This window comes from Hemiscyllium ocellatum, chromosome 8 (genome assembly GCF_020745735.1).
Source record: "Hemiscyllium ocellatum isolate sHemOce1 chromosome 8, sHemOce1.pat.X.cur, whole genome shotgun sequence".
Classification (NCBI taxonomy): Eukaryota; Metazoa; Chordata; class Chondrichthyes; order Orectolobiformes; family Hemiscylliidae; genus Hemiscyllium; species Hemiscyllium ocellatum.
In genome coordinates this window covers 73373466-73393499 of record NC_083408.1, presented here as the reverse complement: position 1 = coordinate 73393499, position 20034 = coordinate 73373466, and the positions used below count along the sequence as shown (strand labels likewise).

The window sequence follows — 20034 nt, the reverse complement described above, 5'->3', positions numbered from 1 at the left end:
ACTTGAGTAATATTGTATGAAAACAGAGATAAAGCTCAGTAAGGCTGGTAGCATCTGTAGAGAGAAATCAACGTTAATGTTTCGTGTCCAGTGACCCTTCTTCAGAACCCGGTAACAGTAATAGAACCCTAGTACTATGGTGTTACATTAGAGAACTATTGTAAACTGAAAAGGGAAGTAAGGGAAATTTAAGCGGTAGTTTTATTGACAGTTTCATCACATCACAACAGCTGCTTTCATCTGAACTCAACAGTCATTCTCGGTTACACAGAGCAAGGCCACTATGCTGTTTTCAGCGTCGGTAAGTTTAAATACCAATTTTTTGTTTTGAAAAGTTGCAATGAGTTGTCCATGTGTTGTTCCATGCATCTTTTTCTTAAAACAATTATTGTATAAATTAATTTTTTGTCTTGTGTTTTGATGCTGTTTCGCTTGCCCTTTCTTCAGTCTGCCAGTGGGTCACTAACTTTGTGGAAACCAGATTAACTTTGTGAAGGCAGCCTCCCAATAATAAGGACAGGGCTTCCAATAATCCAAGCAGGCCCAGGGGCCTCTCCAGTTTACCTGGGTACAACAGCACCTGCACAATGCCTGCAGAAATAACTTTAAAGAGGATGGAAAGGGGGCACCTCCCTTTTAAAACACACACTTCAGCCATTTGCCTTCCTTTCCACTTGCTGACATCTTCAAAGGAAGAAACAGCCAAGTAGGATGCTAAATTTTAATATATTAAATGTGCTGTTCCAGCAGAGACTGAAAATTGTGATTAGTGCCTCTGATGAAAATAATACAAAGTAAAGCAATGTAAGCTTAAAGGAAATAATATTGCAACCCAAAGTAACACTTTACCGTCACTATTTTAAGGCACAAAATCCATGTAGTAGACCAACAAATGGTTGATTAAAACAAATCCAATGGATCCATCATCTTTTAAGTACATAACATTACAAAATAAACTTCAGTGTTATCTATTAGTTGTGACCAATAAATTAATTGTGGGTTTAGCTGTAAAGTAATAACTTGACATGTCTTTCTTGATAATTCATTTTGTAACCAACTCCATTTGTATCAATCTTGACCAGTGGGTGTAATAATTTAGTAGTTGTTATTTAGATGCTGGTGATCTGGTAATGGGAGAGTACAGGAGCTGTGTTCTGTTCAGCATAACAAAACAGGATTTAATTCTAAAAATAATAAAATGATTGAGAAAATCTTTTAGATCTCCAATGACTTAGATGCTGACTGTTTATTACTATTTAGTAACTTTTTTACTGTAGCTTGTTTTGAGCTGTGCAAATGAGATTTCTAATTCTATCTCTGCGTATCAACATTTGGAGATAATATTGAATGATTTACAACTTTGGGAGAAATTTCTAATCTTTTTACACACTGGCTGTGTGTGAGCTGCAGAAGTTTGTCACATTACCTTGTACTACATGCATTGGGGATTAAATGTAAATGAATTTTCTCACAATCCCTCATAAGTGTTTCTGCCACTTGTCCCTGTCTCTTTATTCTTCAATCTCCTGCATTAATAGTGCAGCCTAGACCACCAGATGACCCACCACTGAAGATGATTCTACCTGAATAATGCACCCATCAGTTTTCCAAATTACTGGGTTTTTTTTAGTTTTTAATTTAAATTTGCAGGCATCCTCAGAATAACATTCATGATTAGCTTTTGGTATTGCACTTCCTCTTTTCAAACAAAATCACAATGGGGTGAAAACCATTCTTCATACCATCTACACCTGCAATTCAAGAAACAGGAAGCGAACCATATGTGGCAAGGTTGTAAAAGATTAACATTCAGACACATCCCAGTCACCACTATCACCATTTCTGGGTGGTGTCCTCTCCCACCAGGACAGACCCACCAGACATGTTGGCACAGTCGTATACAGTCAGGATGGAGTTGCCCTTTGAATTCTCAACATTGACACCGGAACCTTTGAAGCCTCATGTAATCAGATCAAACATGGGTAAAGAAATCTCCTGCTGATCACACCTGTAGTGCTCTGTGAAGAATCAACACACTTTCACGTTGAATACATTTCAGAAGCACTGACAGTGGCAAAGGGAAAGTATACTCTGGGTTGGAGACTTCAAAATGCGTGACCAGAGTGACTCACTGGCATCACTGCTCACTAGGCAAGTCCTGAAGGCCATTGTAATAATATCAGTGTTATCAACATGTAACTCAAATTGGGTATGTGGATTCCATTTACCTGAAGATCTCTGATGGGTTAAACTAATATATACAGTTCAGAGTAATCTCCAGACACAACCTGTGCAATAGTGCAGAGTGCCTGCAATCTTGTGATAACATTCAGATACTTGGATGACTTGCATGTTGATCTCTTGAAGGGGCATTGTTTTATAAGTGATATCATACAATATTGCCTTTGTTTTACAAAAGTTAGTTCCCATATGTCATAAATAAAATGCCAAAACATTGGGTAATAGTTATTAAATAATTATACAAAGGTAGAGATTGTGAAATTGATAGGTATAGAAGTCTATAAGACGTATCGTCAGTTTGATATCTCTTGTCATTGTGTAATATTCTGCAAGTGTAGATTTTACCCTTGGCTATTCTACGTCTGCAGGCATGTCATCAGAGTGTTGATTGTTGTCCTGGTCTTTTAATACACCATCTGGATGTGTTCTTCCATTCTCATTGTTTACAATTAATGTATTGTGCACTTCCCTTAGCTAGCTTCGGAATCTCCTCAGCATTGCTTTGTTAGGTATCATGACTCCATCACTGGGCTCATTGTGAACTTTGGAAATCTGTGCAAGTTAACCCCTTGTGGGGTTTGACTCTGTCTTTTCTTCCTACATATAGCCGAGGTAGTTCTGGACCTGCACGCCTCTCACGCATCATCTTCATCCTTTGTTGAGAAATATGTTCCGCATCTTGGAGAATTTGACTCGACAGTGACTTACCAATGTTATTCGTAGTGCTTTCTGAAAATGAACCCTACTAGCAATGTTAAACCTATATGCAGAAATGCAGAAATGCAGAAATATAACATGGTAAAAAAAAAAAATCCGTTGTTTTGTTTCCCTGCACTTCTGGATAATGATTTCATTCTGTGAACCATCCACTCGGTGATACTGGTCTGAAGTAATGTAGTGAGAACATCAGCTGTTTCATGCCCCATCTGGCACATGCATCTCTGAAAAGGCTGCCTGAATTCTCCAGCCAATTGTGTGAAATGATTTCTAAAGGTGCACTGAACAGACTAAATATGGAACTTGAATATATCTGCCACGTCCATGGCTGATGTGTTTCTTATCTGTCTGATAATTAGAAGTTTGAAGAAATAATCAGTGATTAAGATGGCATTGTCTCTTTATGCACAATAAACAGAACAATGGTGATTTTAGACCCAGGAACTGATAGAATCTCATGAGGGAATGGGGCTATCCATGTTATTGTGACTGGCAGCCCTCACAAATCCTCACTAACCTCTCAATTTTACTATTAATCCCTGGCCAATAGGCTGTATCAGATGCCAGTCATTTCATCCGTTCAATGCCCATATGTTGTTGGTGTAATTGTGACAATATGTCATGGCAGAGAGCTTCATGCACAAATACTTGTTTTCCTATGAAGCTAATGCCTCTTTAAGATACCAAGCTCACCTCTGTAAGGCCACAAGAATCTGAAGATATCTGGCACATTTTTTTTAACCAAGTCAAGCTATTCTGATGATAATTTCCTTTGGCTGCTTCTAATAGAGGTTCAGTATCTTTATGCTGACCAAAAGGTAACAGATTAATTTTGAGCATATTTTCCTCTTGGATGTGTAGATCCAGCGGATCTGAGTCCTTGTTCAGATTTGGCAATCTACCCAGCATACCTCTGGTGACCATTTTGGTCATGTGTAGCAGATATCAAAGTCATATCCCTATGCTTTTATCAGAAATCATTGTAGTCGAAGTGGTTCACTTGTTAGTAGTTTGCTGCAAATAATTTCCAATGGTCTGTGAATAATTTCTGCAGGGAATTGCTTATAGTACTATCTGAATTGGTTACTATCCAGATGCAGGAGTTTATGACAGTGCATGAGGCATTTAAGGAGACCAGAGCCAGGAGGATACTCAGACTTTAGAATTGTCCAACAAGTTTGAAGTTCTTTCAAATTGTTATCTGGATGAGATAGAGGGCTGCAGGGTAATGCACTAACTGATCATGGAAGCTATTGTACAGGAAACCATTCAAGTAAGTGATACTGAAAAAGAATATATTAAAGCAATATAGTCAGTGGGATTGACACCATTTTCTGCAACAATTAGTGAGAATCCAGGCAGCGGTGTTATTTGTCTGGCACCAAGGTTTGGGACATCTGCTCAAGGCTGGGAAGGAGTTTTCAATGAGAGAAGGAGGATTCAGTTGTCATGGTCCATTAATATCTGCATCAGAGGTACACCAAAGAATAAGGTTAGCATTGTCAGTATGTGGAACTAGGTGCCAAATTCAAAACCAGAACCTGAACGGTCATAAACTGGGCATTATTACATAAACTACATGCAAATTGGCATTGGGCAAATTAAATTAGAGAGGTGTATGCATGGATCAAAGGCTGCTATGGGAGGAATAGGTTCTGGACTTTGGGGCATAGGCAGTATTACTGGGAAAAGTGGAATTTATACCAATACAATGGTCTCAACCTGAACTGGGTGGGGCTGGTCTTCTAGCCAACTGCATAAATTGGAAGAATGTTGTTAAACCTGTCAGATTGCAGAAAACATTTACAAGAATGTATTTGGAACTGGAAGGTTTGAGTTACACTGAGAGTTTGAATAAGCTGGCGCTTTTTTCCCTGAAGCATCAGAGGCTGAGGGATGACCTTTTAGAGGTTTATTACACCATGAGAGCCATGGATAGGGTGAATAGTTAAGTCTTTTTCCAAAACTAGAGGACATCAGTTTAAGGTGAGAGGGGAAATATTTAGAAAGGGCCTGAAGGGTAACTGTCACACAGAGGGTGGTCATTGTATAGAACTAGCTGCCAGAGAAAGTGGTAGAAACAGGTACAATTACAACATTTCAAAGGCATCTGGATGGATATATGAGTAGGAAGGGTTTAGAGGGATATGGATGAAATGCTGGAAAATGAAATGAGGTCAGATTAGGATGTCTGATTGGTGCAGACGAGTCTGTTTGCTTCCTTGTGGTATGGCTCTATGACTCTATGCTCTGGAATTGACTATACTAGACCTGCCACTGTGCAACAAGATTACTTAGTGATCTCATGGTGAAAGTGCCTGGAGATGGCAGCGAGCCTAATATGACTGAATTTTACATTCAGGTTGTGGGTGAGAGGAATGAGTGCAAGACATATTTTTAACTTTAAGTAAGGGGAATTTTGTGGGCATGAAAGCAGAGTTGGCTAAAGTGCATTGGCAGCTTAGGTTAAAGGATTGGTCAATGGAGATGCAAAGGCAGCCTTTTAAGGAGATATTTCACAAAACACGGAATAGTTTTGTTTTGATTAGGATGGAATATGGGCATGGCTGGCTGGACTAGCATTTATCTCTTGGCTCTAATTGCCCTAACTGAGTTGTTTGGTAGGCCATTTCAGGGGGCAGTTAAAAGTCAACAACACTGTTGTTGATCTGGAGTTACAGGCAGATCAGACCAGGTAAAGATGGTAGAATTTTTTCCCTAAACAACATTACTGAGAAAGGTGGATTTTTATGATCAACAATTATGATTATGTGGTAGCCATGAGCTAGCTTTTAATTCTAGAATTTATTGAATTCATATTTCACCATTTGTGGAGTGATAGGATTCAAATCCACGTCTGCAGAACATTAATCTGGGGAATGCTCTGGATTCTACTCCAGGGATATTCTAATGAGAAAGAAAAATTCAAAGGGGTAGACACACAATCAGTGATTAACAAGGATGATTAAATATTGTATCAAACTTAAAGAAAAAGCCTATAACTGTGCAAAGACAAGTGACACAGGTCAGAAAATTGGACAGAATGCAAAAAAAAGTTTTTAAAAAATGACTAAAAAACTCAAATGAAGAGAAAAATTAAAATATGAAAGAAAACTAACCAGAAATTTATAAACACATAGTAAGTGTTACTGTAAATATTTTTTTTTAAAGTTGGCAATTATACAGGATCTTGGTGAGGCCACATCTAGAATATTGTTTACAGTTTTGGTCACCTTTTCTGAGGAAAGATGCTCTTGCTCTTGAGGGAGTGCAGCCGAGGTTTACCAGGCTGATTCTGGGGATGGCGGGACTACATATGAGGAGACAGTTCAGATGAGTGACGGGGGATCTCATAGAGACTTATAAAATTATAAGACGCATGTTTCCAATGGTGAGTGCATCCAGAACCAGGGGTCACACTGATGATTCCGGGTGGGCCATTTAGGATGGAGATGAGGAGACATTTCTTCACCCAAAGAATGGTGAGCCTGTGGAATTAATTGCCACAGGAAGTAGCTGATGCCAAAACATTAAAGGTATTCAAGGGGCCGCTAAATATAGCACTTGGGGCAAATGGAACCAAAGGTTATGGGGAGAAAGCAGGATTAGGCTATTGAGTTGGACAATCAGCTATAATACTGATGAGTGGTGGAGCATGCTCAAAGGGCCAAATGCCCTTCTCCTGCTCCCATCTTCTATGTTTACCTCATTTGAATTTCTCAGTATATACCTTGTCCATTATAAATATAAAATATATTTTGATACCTCATCAAATAATTTACAATTGTTGATATGATTTACATTCTCAATTCTTTTTAATCAATTATTGTCACTTCTCTTGAAACTTTTGCATCTAGATCTGTATTATTTTTCAAAATATTGGACTCTGCCATTGAGTTACACAGAGCAATATGCTTCTGAATGTAAGCATGCAACTAGGCTTACTTAGCTTCTAGTGGCTGAAATTGGCTATAGGCTGCCCAATATTCCTACCTTTCCAGTGATCCCTGATGAGCGCATGTTAGGATGGAGATGAGGAGACATTTCTTCACCCAAAGAATGATTAGCCTGTGGAATTCATATGCCCCATTCCTTCATTACGTAAAGTATGGAAGGACTGCTGTTAACCATTGGAACTTCACGGTAGCTTTCCAAAGCAAAGGGGAGAAAATGATGTGGGAGTGGAAGATTAGGATGGGAGATAAAGGAGAAAAATACAATCACTGTTTGATACAAAATTACAGTGCTATCCAAGCTATATAAAAACCTATTCTAGTACTCTTCTACTGATCAAAGCAAAATGCCTTTATTAAAAAATCTTAACTTCTAAGTGTGTTATGTTACGGTTCTGTTAGTTGAATGGCTTCCAGTTGAATTTTTGTTTCTTACTATGAGTATTGACTTCAATATAACAAGCTAAATTATTAATAACAAAAGTAACATTAATTTGCATGAAAAGAAGTGAGCTTCTTCTATTTCTAACTCCCAGCCCTGATGAGCACTAAACGTCAATTTCAATTCCTCTTTTGCACAGTTTTTTATTGGTGATTTGTGATACAAACTATTCAGTAGTTTGGAGTGGCTGTGTTTTGGATTGTAAAAACATAGATTTTTATTTGAATTACTTTCTTTTTTTCTGTTTTTAATAATTGATTAAAAAGAATTGAGAATGTAAATCATATCAACAATTTTGCAAAGTGTTTAGTTCAGCATATTTGAAACATACCCATTGCTGAACTAAACACTTTGCAATTTCACATAAATAAATGAATGAGATGACCAGTTGACATTCAGAATTATTTTCTTTTATTTGATTTTTTCAATAAGCAAAGTGCAATAGTTCTATGTAGGGTGGGCCTGAATATATATAAGAATGTGATGAGAACAAAAGGTCCAAAGGAAAATTGATAAGAAATTTTCCTCCATACCCAACACAAAGTTACAGCTGTGTACCATTGACAAGATGCAGTAATTTATCAAAGTTCCTTACTATACTTCCAAACCTCCAATCTTCTTCTTAGAAAGATAGGGGCAGCAGCTGCATGGGATTACTGTTATGGACCAAACCAAATGCCGTTCAAATATATCAAGGCGATAGTCTAGATCTTCATTTAAAGACAAGTGTAAGATATTGCGTTCCAAATATATTTTGATTTGTCATGCTACACAGCTTGAAGCAAAACACACTTTATTTTTACACTCAGTTAAAATACAAACAAAAAGAAGAAGAATTGATAATACTTTATCTCTTATTGAAAAACTTAACACAAGAATAAATCATTTAACTATTAAACAGTCATTGTTCCAATGTAGTAACATCCCATAAACACACTCTTGGCAAAGGCAAATTCAGTAAAATAGATTGCCTCACGTGCAATGTTTCTCCCGTCCAGAGAAAAGATGATCAAGAGAAAATTCTGGCAGAGAGAGAGAGAGCACTCCAGCTTTTTGCTTCAGCCAAGGGAAAATGTATCACAGTTTCCACAGTCTACTTCAAACCCCCAACAACTGCAGAAAGCTAAATTAAAACTTTGGTTCTGGGGCTGCTTCAATTGTTCTAACTTTTAAAAAAAAAACCAGAACCTCACAAGCTGCTTACTTTATTGGCTTGGAAGAGACAACATTGTCTCAAAGCCCCACTTCAAAAAATACAAGGACAAAATACACTTCTTAAAACCACACCAACCCCCCCCCCAAAAAAAATCAATGTACAAAAATGGTTCATTTTAAAAATTCTTTAGTCTTGAACTATTAGTACAATACAATACATATATATTACATTGACTCTAAGCATGCACACATTCAATATTGCAGTCCATTTCAGTCCATTTCTTCTGCCACTGAACATCTTTGTCTTTCCTCATCAAAATCGTGACAATATTTCAGCAATTACCTTCTCTTATCCTGCCACATGTATTACTTTCAAATTAAATGGCTGTAACAATAAACTCCAACGAAACAGTCTCATAATTGTATCTATAAACCTTTCCAACAATATTAAGGGGTCAGGTGCAATCACCTGACAGAGTAGCACTCTGAAAGCTAGTGCTTCCAAATAAACCTATTGGACTATAACTTAGTGTTGTGTGATTTTTAAAAATAACCAGATCATCTATGTGTGCCACACAATTGGGTAATTCTGAAATGAATTGGTTAGTCTTTAAAATGTAGATGGTACATTTTACATACTAAGTGCTTTAACTTGAAATTGGTAAATTCTATTTGGTGTCACAAAAGCCAAAATTTCCTTTGCTCTCTCAGATAAAAGTATCTGCCAGTAATCTTTAAGCTAGTTCAGCTTTGAAATATAAGTTGCTCGTCCCACCTTCTCAATGTAATCTTTCAGCCATGGAATAGGATATAAATCAGATTTTATAATTGCATTGACTTTGCAGTAGTCAATACCTACACATTGGATATCATCTGGTTTTGGCACCATCACTATAGGTAAATTCCATTGACCACAACTCACTTTGATTGAATTATGTTTGAGCATGCTTTCAATCTTTTTTTATACATCTGCCAATTTTAAAGGGTTAAGTGTATAAGGATGTTGCTTAATTGGAACAGAATTTCCTGTATCTACATCATGTGTAATCATGTTAGTACTTCCTAGCTTCTTTCCACATATCTCTCCACGTGATTGTCATAACTCTTTCAGGTCATTTCAATTTTCCTCTGGAATTTATCAATAATTTATCACAATTTTTGAGAAACTCCTCCTTATCCAATTTAATTTGAAGAACATCAAATTCAAATTTATCTGGATTTGCTTATTCACTCCGAGTGGTAACAAATACTAAATTGTCCTTTGCTTTCCTTCCTGATCAAAATACCATTTGACCATACTTACATGACACGGTCTGTGAGTTTTCTTTCTATCTGGCATTCTTATCAAATAATTCACCTCACTCAATTTCCTTTCAATTTGATAAGGCTCACTAAACCTTGCTTTTAAAGGTCCATCTACCTTTGGTAGTAACACTAACACTTTAACTCCTCTACTGAAACAACAAATTTTTCATTTCTTGTCTGCTTCTTGTTTCAACATGTGTTGTGCTACTTTCAAATGCTGTCTAGCCAACTCACCCACTCTATTTAACCTTTCTCTGAAATGTGACACAAAATCCCGAATATATGGTCATCAAACTCTGACTTATCAATATTTCCTGAATTAATTTAAGTCACCCTCTCACCTCATTCCGAAAACTAATTCAAATGGACTGAATTTAACTGAATCACTGGGTGCATCCTAATTGCAAAAAGTACATATTGAATTCATCTATCCCAATCTTCTGGATAGTCTTGACTATAAAACTCCAGCGTGGTCTTTAAAATTTGAGGCATCCTTCTAATGTTGCTTGTGATTCTGAATGGTACGCTGTTGATTTTAATTGTTTTATTCCTAAGTAGTCTATAACTTATTGATTAATTTTGATGCAGAATTTGACCCTTGATCTGATTGTATCTTTCTCGGTAGTCTATATCAAGTATAAAATAATTCTTCTAACTTCCTTTTAGCTGTAATATTGCATAATGGAATAACATCTGGAAAGCATGTAATGCATCCATTATGGAGTTTTGAGAAGTTTTGTAGCTCAGGTTGAGGTTCTGGATGTAAGTTCGCTCACTGAGCTAGAAGGTTCGTGTCAGACATTTCATCACCATACTTGGTAATATCATCAGTGAGCCTCCGGTGAAGCACTGGTGGAATGTCCCGCTTTTTATTTATGTGTAAATAATGGTTAACAAATATTGATTTCCACTTTTTGTTTTAGGGAAGTCCTATACAATCAATTAATACTCTTATAAAAGGTTTCTCAAATGCTGGAAAAGATCTTAATGGTGTTGGTTTTATTCTGCCTGTTTATTACTTCCTCTTACCTGACATATGTGACCTGTCCATGAAAACTCAACCACAACTCTATGTAGTCCATGGCAATAAATATGTTTTTGTTGTTTGTTTTGAGTTTTCCTTACTCCCAAATGACCTCTTACTGGTACATTGATTTAATTTGATTTAATTTATTATTGTCACATGTACTGAGATACAGTGAGAAGTATTGCTTTGCATGCTAATCAGACAACTCATACCTTACTTAAGTACACAAGGGGAAATGTACATAATGCGGAATATAGTGTTACAGCTACTGAAAAGGTGCAGAGAAATGTATGAGTGATTCAGTCATAAATCTGATAACAGCAGGGAAGAAACTGCTCTTGGATTTATGGGACAATTTAACATGACCAATCTACACTGTGCAGTTTGTGGAAGGAAACCAAAGCACCCATGCAGACACTGGGAGAACATGTAAACTTCATATAGACAGTCACCCAAGGCTGGAATTGAAGTCAGGTTCTTAATGCTGTGAGGCAGCAGTGCTACCCACTGAGCCACCATGCCACCTGTTCATAAAATAGATTTTGTTCATAACATTCTTGGTGGGGGGAGGTAATATTGAAGCCCATATCATCCAGTCCTGTTGTAAATCATGTGACATTTTCGAGTATTGGCCAAGGCAGTTTATTTCAGCTTATTCCCCTTTATGTTGATGGTAGTAGTACTTCAGTTCTAATGTAGAGTCACCAGACTCGAAATGTTAACTCTGCTTAATTCCTCCCCACAGATGCTGCCAGACCTGCTGAATTCTAGCAATAATTTTGGGTTTTGTTGGTAGTTTAGTAACACTCCTAAATCAGTTTTAAACAACATAAACTAAAATAATCAAATTACCAAGACTATCTAAAAGAGTTGATGACAATGTCATTTATGCCTTCAACTCATGTTGATGTTGAATGCATTGTTATAGAATGTTTCATCAGCTATATAAATAATTGGACATTGATGCCATGGTTTCTCACTACAGTGTGACACTGCCTTTATTAATGAGCTTGCGTTAATGAACATTTTTCATTAGTGAATGGTTTCCTTTTATGTTGAAGACTAATATCTGAGTATATGAAGATGGACAATACACTACTGATGCTACAGTTTGTTATCTGAAGTTGTTTTGGAAAACTGGATGAAGCATCACCTCGTATACATTCATCATTTCATTTACAACATAGCAGGAAATATGGATGATTGCAAAATGAATCCCAATGTGTACAAGTGATTTGTGATGTGATATAACATATCCTGATTTTGTATTGATGCTGAAGTAACCATTAAATTACCAATATTTTCATCCTTAGTGTACAGATTTAGCCTTTGTCAAAATAATTTTAAATATACTGTCCCTCACACCAGGCATAGAAGTCAGACCTCTGCAAACTCGAGAAATGAGCTCCTATACTTGAGCAGTAGCTAGTCCTATAAAATTCTTAGCTGAAATATGACTTGGTTATGACGTTCTTCTAGAAAGGTTTATGATCATGTTCTTTGTGTGGTCAAGCCAAAAAATGTAATGTAAAAACAACTCGCAGTATCATTTTTTTGCTAATAGATTGAAGGTTACACTAAAAGTGAAAAGCTTCATGTGTAACTTTTAAATGAGGCAAAAGAAAGCATTTTATAAAACAGTTGTAAGGACTATTCCCATGCTTTAGGGCCTTGCAAGGATAATTACAAAGTGTTTTCAAGAACAATGCACAGTTGTGCATTGCTTATCTCAGCTCTTGTATTGATCATTCAGAAGGAAGTGGAAATGGAGTAAAGTAACATTTATATCAGCTACCTTATTGAATAAATCATAAAACAAAATTAAAAACTTAAAGAATTGAATTCATAAACGGCATCAAGTTCATACTTCCACAGTGTTTATTAAAGTATAATGGTCATTAGTTGCACTGCTCTTTCTGTTTTCAGTTGACTGTGATAATTCTTCAAGTTGGAAAAAATTAACAGTGTGGCCTCAGCCTGTCCTACAGTTTATTACATACAATGAAGCAAGATTAGAGGTGTAGCCATTGATGGAATCATAACAGCAAGTTCAATAAGCTGGTTGACCACACCTGTTCAACTGACAAGTTAGATACAAACTGTAAATACTGGCATTGTCAGCAATGCCCATGTCTCATGATAAAATGTATAAGTTTTGTTATTATTTGTTTTTGTTTGTGAAGTCTGTGCCTTTTGAAACAAGTTGAGACTCTACAGTTCATGTATTTTGCTCATTGATGTGGATGCACCTGCCTGTCTTGTTGAAGTATGCAAGTTATTAAGTCACAACAAACTTCAGTGTAAAAGTAAGCATTGCTGAAAAGATGCATGGATTCAAAGCATTTCACCTTGCAGTTATCAAGTCTGCAAAGCAAGAAAATCAGTTTAAAAAGGGTTAGTTAGGCTTGGTTGGTTTGAAGGTGTAATTGGGCTTATTAACTGTTAAATGAAATTCAAAGCAGGCATGTTAACTCAGGTGAGAGCATTGCCATTGAAATGCAGGTGTTTTCATTGGCCTTTCCTCAATGAAATAAAGGCATTGTTTGAGCATGTTTTTTTTCTCTATTGGAAGGAGAAGGGGTCTCAATTTGAGCAAAGGTGAAATGAGCCATTTTTAAAAATTCATTCACTGGATGTGGGCAGGCATGAATTGCTTATCCCTAGTTGTCCTTGGGAAGGTGGTGGTGAGCTACCTTCTCAAACCAGTGCAGTCCATTTGCTGAAGGTAGATCCCACAATGCTGTTGCAGAGGGGGTTCTATGATTTTGACAGACTGACCCTGAAGGAACAGCAAGATATTTCCCAGTCAGAATCATGAGTGGTTTTGGTTGGGAACTTGTAGGGTGGTGGTGTTCCCATGTATCTGCTACCCTTCGAGATGGAAGTGGTTATGGGTTTGGAAGGTGATGGCAGATGGAGTATATTGTGGATAAATATAGAGTTATTCACTTTGCTAGCAAAACTAGGAGGACAGATAATTGTTTGGCCGTAAATTGAGTGGGAAATGCTTAGTGAGATCTGGATGTCCTTATGCACCAGTCATTGAAAGTAAGTGTGCACGTGCAGTAGGCAGTAAAGAAGGCAAACTACAGGCTGGCTTTCATAGCTAGAGGATTTAAATACAGGTACAAGGGTGATCTCATTATCTGAGGAAGGATGTTTTTGTTATAGAGGGAGTGCAGTGAAGGTTTACCAAGTTGATTCCTGGGCTGGCAGGACTGACAACTGAGGAAAGATTGAATTAGTTAGGATTGAATTCACCGGAGTTGAGAAGATTGAGTGGGGATCTCATAGAGGTGTATAAAATTCTGACAGGTTTAGACAGGTTAGATGAATGAAGGATGTTCGCATTGTTGGGGGATCATAGTTTAATGATAAGTGGGAAACCTATTAGGACTCAGATGAGGAGACATTACTTCACCCAGAGAGTAGTGAGCCTTTGGGAGTGATTTAGGCCAAAGGATTGTGCTTTCAAGAAGGAGGTAGATTTAGTCTTGGGGCTAAAAGAATCAAGGAATAATGGGAGGAGGGTGAGATGAGGGTTTTGAGCTTGATCAACCATGAGATTGGTGAGAAGGGAAAAATTTAAAAGGGACCTAAGGGGCAACTTGTTTACACAAAGGGTGGTGCGAGTATGGAATGAGCTACCAGAGGGGAGATAGAGAACAATTCAGAGAACATCTCTGGGCCACACACCCCCAACAACCCCACTGCCGACCACTTCAATTCTCCCTCCCACTCCACCAAGGACACGCAAGTCCTGGGCTCCTCTACCGCCAAATCAAAACCATCCGATGACGGGGGGAAGAATGCCTCATCTTCTGTCTTGGTACCCTCCGACCATATGGCATCAACAATGACTTCACTAGTTTCCAAATCAACAATCCCCCCCACCTCATCCCAAATCCAACCTCCCAGTTCCGCACTGCCCTCTTGACTTGCCTTACCTGTCCATCGTCATTCCCTCCTATCCGCTTCACCTTTCCGCACCGACCTATCACAATTACCCCCCCCCCCACCTGCATCTATCTATCACCTTCCCAGGTGCCTTCTCCCACCCCACCCCCACCCTTCTATTTATCTCTCAGCTCCCTTGCGCCCCCACCCCCTCATTCACATTCCTAATGAAAGGCTTATGCCCTCCTTCTCCTTCTCCTCGGATGCTGCCAGACCTGCTGTGCTTTTCCAGCACCATACTTTTTGACTCTTACTCTCCAGGATCTGCAGTCCTCACTTTCTCTCAGAGGAAATGGTAGAGGCTGGCACAATTACAACATTTAAAAGGCATCTGAATGGGTATATGAATAGGAAGGGTTTAGAGGCATATGGGCCAAGTGCTGGCAAATGGGACTAGATTAGGTTGGGATATCTTGTCGGCATGGACGAGTTGGACTGAAGGGTCTGCTTCCGTGTTGTACATCTTTATGACTCTTTGACCCTATTGGTATCATCTAACGTGCTACCCTCAACAACTCCTTTCAATAGCCCACTAATAGTATAGTTTGATAAACTTCTGCCAACTTTTCATCTGCCTGAATACATAATGGTCTCAATTTCCTCATCAAGACTTAATTTTTAAGAAAATAACATTCTGACATACACTCAGATATTTCTTCTGTGTATGCTTTTTGCTATAGCTACTTTGTTCATTTTTTTGTTAAAATTTAATTAACCTCACTGAACGAAAAATATCCACTTTGTCCTCAACCTGTTCTTGTTTTGTTCTCAACTATTTCACCAATAAAATTTCTGACTATTGAACTTCAACCTCTGTACCTTTATTCTTTCATTTCTCCTCCTACTTCAACTAGTGGCTTTGTGACTTTGCCACCACACAGTCAGAAAAAATCTCAGCCTATACTTCTTGTAACATCTCATTTGCCTGAATTCTCATGGGCTTTTCAACCACAATAGGCATCACTCTCTCCTATGATTCAGTTATATCATTCTCAAGGATAAGCTGTATCTCCAGAACAGAGAATTTCTCTATGGCTTCTCCCACTACCTCATCACTTTTCACCAGACTCTCCAACCTCAATTTATACAATGGAACAGTACTCTTTAACCATGAACTCCACATATTGCCTCCTTCTCTGGCAATACTCCTTCCAAAGTATATGCCTCCTCATTTCTCACCATCAAAAATTGACTTGCTCCTCGATCATTTAAAATTTTAATTTCTTTACCTTTTCCTCTTAGTGCACATGAATAAATCTTACCCACACAGATTAAGAAGATCTGGTACTTTCTTATTAATCGATCCTGACCAGGCTGTACATTTGTTTGCAGTGTTTTAGCTTCCAGCAGGATGTCTTTTACCTCTTTAAAAAATCCCACTGCTTATCCTGTTTTTCCACATCTGCTTCCCCACTGCTTTTCTTCAGCCACCATCACTGCGACTTTATGTGTCTTACTTTTTTACAGTGAAAACACCTGAGATTTTTACTTCTCTTCCCCTCTCATGGGTTACCTTTTTAAACTGTAGGTAAACTGACTTTATTATCTTCAATAAGCTCTCCTTTTCCTTTACTATCTGAGGATTTCCCTTTTCCCCAATTTCTATACCTCACAGATTGAAATTAAGTGGAGTCGCAGGTAGATAGGATAGTGAAGAAGACATTTGGTGTGCTTTCCTTTATTGGTTAGAGTATTGAGTAGAGGGGTCGGAAGGTCATGTTGCGGCTGTACAGGACATTGGTTAGGCCACTGTTGGAATATTGCGTGCAATTCTGGTCTCCTTCCTATCGGAAAGATGTTGTGAAGCTTGAAAGGGTTCAGAAAAGATTTACAAGGATGTTGTCTGGGTTGGAGGATTTGAGCTGAGGATTTGGAGGGAGACGCTGAACAGGCTGGGGATGTTTTCCCTGGAGTGCCGGAGGCTGAGGGGTGACCTTATAGAGGTTTACAAAATTATGAGGTGCATGGATAGGATAAATAGACAACATTTTTCCCCTGGGATGGGGGAGTCCAGAACTAGAGGTTATAGGTTTAGGGTGAGAGGGGGAAGATATAAAAAGAGTGTATGGGATGGGTTCCAGAGAAAGTGGTAGAGGCTGGTACAATTTCAACATTTAAGAGGCATTTGGATGGGTATATGAATAGGAAGGGTTTGGAGGGATATGGGCTGGGTGCTAGCAGGCGGGACTAGATTGGGTTGGGATATTTAGGTCGGCATGGACAGGTTGGACCGAAGGGTCTGTTTCTGTGCTGTACATCTCTCAGACTCTATGATGCTGGAGGCCAAACTTTAATTTATGAGCTAACTCATAATCATCTGCCATTTCTGCTGCTAATCTCGTGTTTAACTCTTTGTTCTTCTATACAAGTTCTGACTATTTCAGGAAGTGAAATTTAGAACTCCTCCAAAATAACACTCTCTCTAAAAGTGTCATATGTCTGATCTATTTTCAATCCTCTTAGACACCTATCAAAGGTACTTTGCTTGATCCTTTCAAACAGTGCGTACATTTGACCAAGTTCCCTCCTTAGATTCCTGAAATATTGTCTTTTGGCTTGGTTCATATGCACTTAAGATGGCTTTTTTCACCTCAGCATATTCCCCAGATACCTCCTCTGATATTGACTCAAATACCTCACTAGATCGATATGCCAACTTTGTTGAGTCCACAATGCTATTCGTCTCTGGCCATTTCATTTGTTTAGCTACTTTCTCAAATAAAATGAAAGAGGCTTTTACATTCTTCTTGTCAAACTTTAGCAGTGCTTGGACATATTTAAACAGATCCCTACCAGGCTTTTGGTGATGATAGGTTTGCTTTTCATCTCTGTTCTCATCAGTACTTTTACCTCCTACCTTCGCCATTATATGTCAATTTCCTCTTTCATTGTCTTTGAACTTATGAAGTTCAAAAACTCTCAATTTCTCCCTCTTTTCTATCTGTTTCTCCTTTTTTTTATCTGCTAGGGCCATCCTTTCTTTCGAAAAGCCCTATGTTAAATGCATGTTTTCTTTTAAATATCTTACTGAAAGTACTATTCCTCTCTAAAATCTATGTTCTATTTGGCTGACATATTCATTGCCTTATCTAGAGTATATGATCTTAAACATTATATTGCAAGGAATAGTTTTGTAATATTTCATCTATTATCTTTTCCCTTCATAAAATATGGGTCTTGCTGAGACTCAGCTGCTGAATCAGAGCCTCCTAATCAGAGATTGTTGGTTGGATAATAAAGTCAATTGGATAATACATAATTACATTTTATGAAGCTCAATCAGTGGCAAAGCCTTTTAAAAATTAATCCATAGTGCTGTTTCGAAATAAAAATCTCATCCTAACTCTATAACCCCTCAAGTGTGCTGACATTACAACATTGGTCCAATGACAATACTTTGTAAGGAACAGACCACAGCATAGCTGAACAGCTGGATCAGGAAATGGAAACAGCAATTTCTAACAGATATAAACAAAGTCTGTTAAAATAATGGTTAGGATCTTGTAGTTGGATGAAATGTGTTCTCTTGTGAATCCATTTTGTGTTTTAACTATGCTGTTCGTAATGGATTGGAATGGATTGGAATGAAGGCTAAGTTTATCCTTAAGGTACGACATTTACAAGATCTTTATCCTTTATGTATTTTACCCTGGCCTCAAACAATCTTAGGGAATGCAGTCCAGTTATTAGTCTTCCACATAAAAACTGTTTTCGATCATTTTTCCTACAAGGTTCCTTGCACTCTTGAATCCATGTCCATTTGGGTTTGTTAAAGGATGGGTCCACATCTGCTTTCTCTGGCCCATTAAGAATCAGTGAACTGTATAAAGAAGTTTTTATTTTGAATGTCCCATCTTATCTCTAAATATTTCATTTTATTGTTAGAATTCTTTCAGCATGTAATTCAGATCAGGCATTTCTTATTCTCAGTGTAACCGTTTGGAGCTCTATTTGCTACTTTGGTGTCTTGAAGGCACTGACTCATTCTGAGGCACTGTTCCAGAACCATTAGATTTCTAAGTCTCTGTCCTCCACAAGCAGTACAAGTTTTGCTATTTGCATGTCTCTTCTATTTCCATCTCTACATTCTCATGGAGAGGTTCAGAATTTATAGGAATTCTCACATTTGCAACGAAGAATCACAGACTTCATTTCCATCCCAGAGTTTTGCTTTGAAAGTACATGTTACAAGGTAGGCAGATTTTATTTCTTAGAGCTTTAAGTCCACCTTTAGTTTTAAAGACAACACATACTGCATGGGTTGGCTTGGGAGAAGTGAAGGTCTAAGATCACTTAAGAAGATGGATCTGTAAAACAGAAAGTGAGTGGGAGAATGGGACTAATATCTACAAGAGAGCTGAAAGGATTTGGAGTCGATGGTCAGAGACTTGAGAGGAGAAAGAGAGGCAGTCAGACAGATTCAGAGAGGGGAAGAAGTAGTCACCAAGTGACGTTGGGAACATTGTTGTCAGGCAGTTGTGTTTTTTGTTAAATCTTATTTATGTTTCTACATTTGCGATGTAGATTGAAGCAGAGGATTCCTGTTGCTGAAAGGGAGTTAAATAAAATATCAAGTTGGTTTCATGTTTCTACTTAAAAACAAGCAGAAAATTTGACCTACAGTCAAAAAATATTTAGTACCTATTATGTATCAAATGAAAAATAACATTGGCACTGCATGTTCTGCAGTGCTGCAGACAAGAAGGCCACATGTCACAACATCCTTTATTTTAGTTCCAAAGTTGCTATTTCAAGATTACCAGGAAATTATTTTCTCCCTATTTTCTACTGAAATATTTAATCAATTTCACCAAGTTGCAAACTTTACATCACGTGCTTGTGATGAAAACAGTTTTAAGCCCTTATTGGCTATTTCTCCAAAATGGTGATTGTCCCTAATGTTTACAAATGCAAGGTCACCACTATATACAGCAAGTCAGTTGGCAATACTTTCGCCATTATCTATGATTTGGAGGAGCTGGTGTTAGACTTGGATGAACAAAGTTAAAAATCACACAACACCAGGTTATAACCCAACAGGTTTATTTGGAATCTTGAGCTTTTGAACCTCTGCTTTTTCAACACCTGATGAAGAAGCAGCACTTCGAAAGCTAGTGATTCCAAATAAACCTGTTGGGCTATAACCTGGTGTTGTGTGATTTTTAAAAAACTTCTTATTTATCTTATGTTTCTTGACCAGTTATTCTTTCTTCTTGGAGTGAAATGGGCCATTTTGG

At 37.8% G+C, this 20034-nt stretch overlaps 1 protein-coding gene across 1 annotated transcript in view; it reads left to right on the top strand.

Annotated features, from left to right (window-relative positions):
• The first annotated feature begins 246 nt into the window (after positions 1–246).
• The window catches only part of LOC132817927 (5'-3' exonuclease PLD3-like), a 64328-nt gene continuing 44540 nt past the window's right edge, over positions 247–20034 (top strand). Inside the window, exon 1 of the mRNA XM_060828469.1 lies at positions 247–301. Coding sequence (XP_060684452.1) covers positions 284–301 — 18 coding nt within the window. The 5' untranslated portion in view covers positions 247–283. The remainder of the gene's footprint in view (positions 302–20034) is intronic.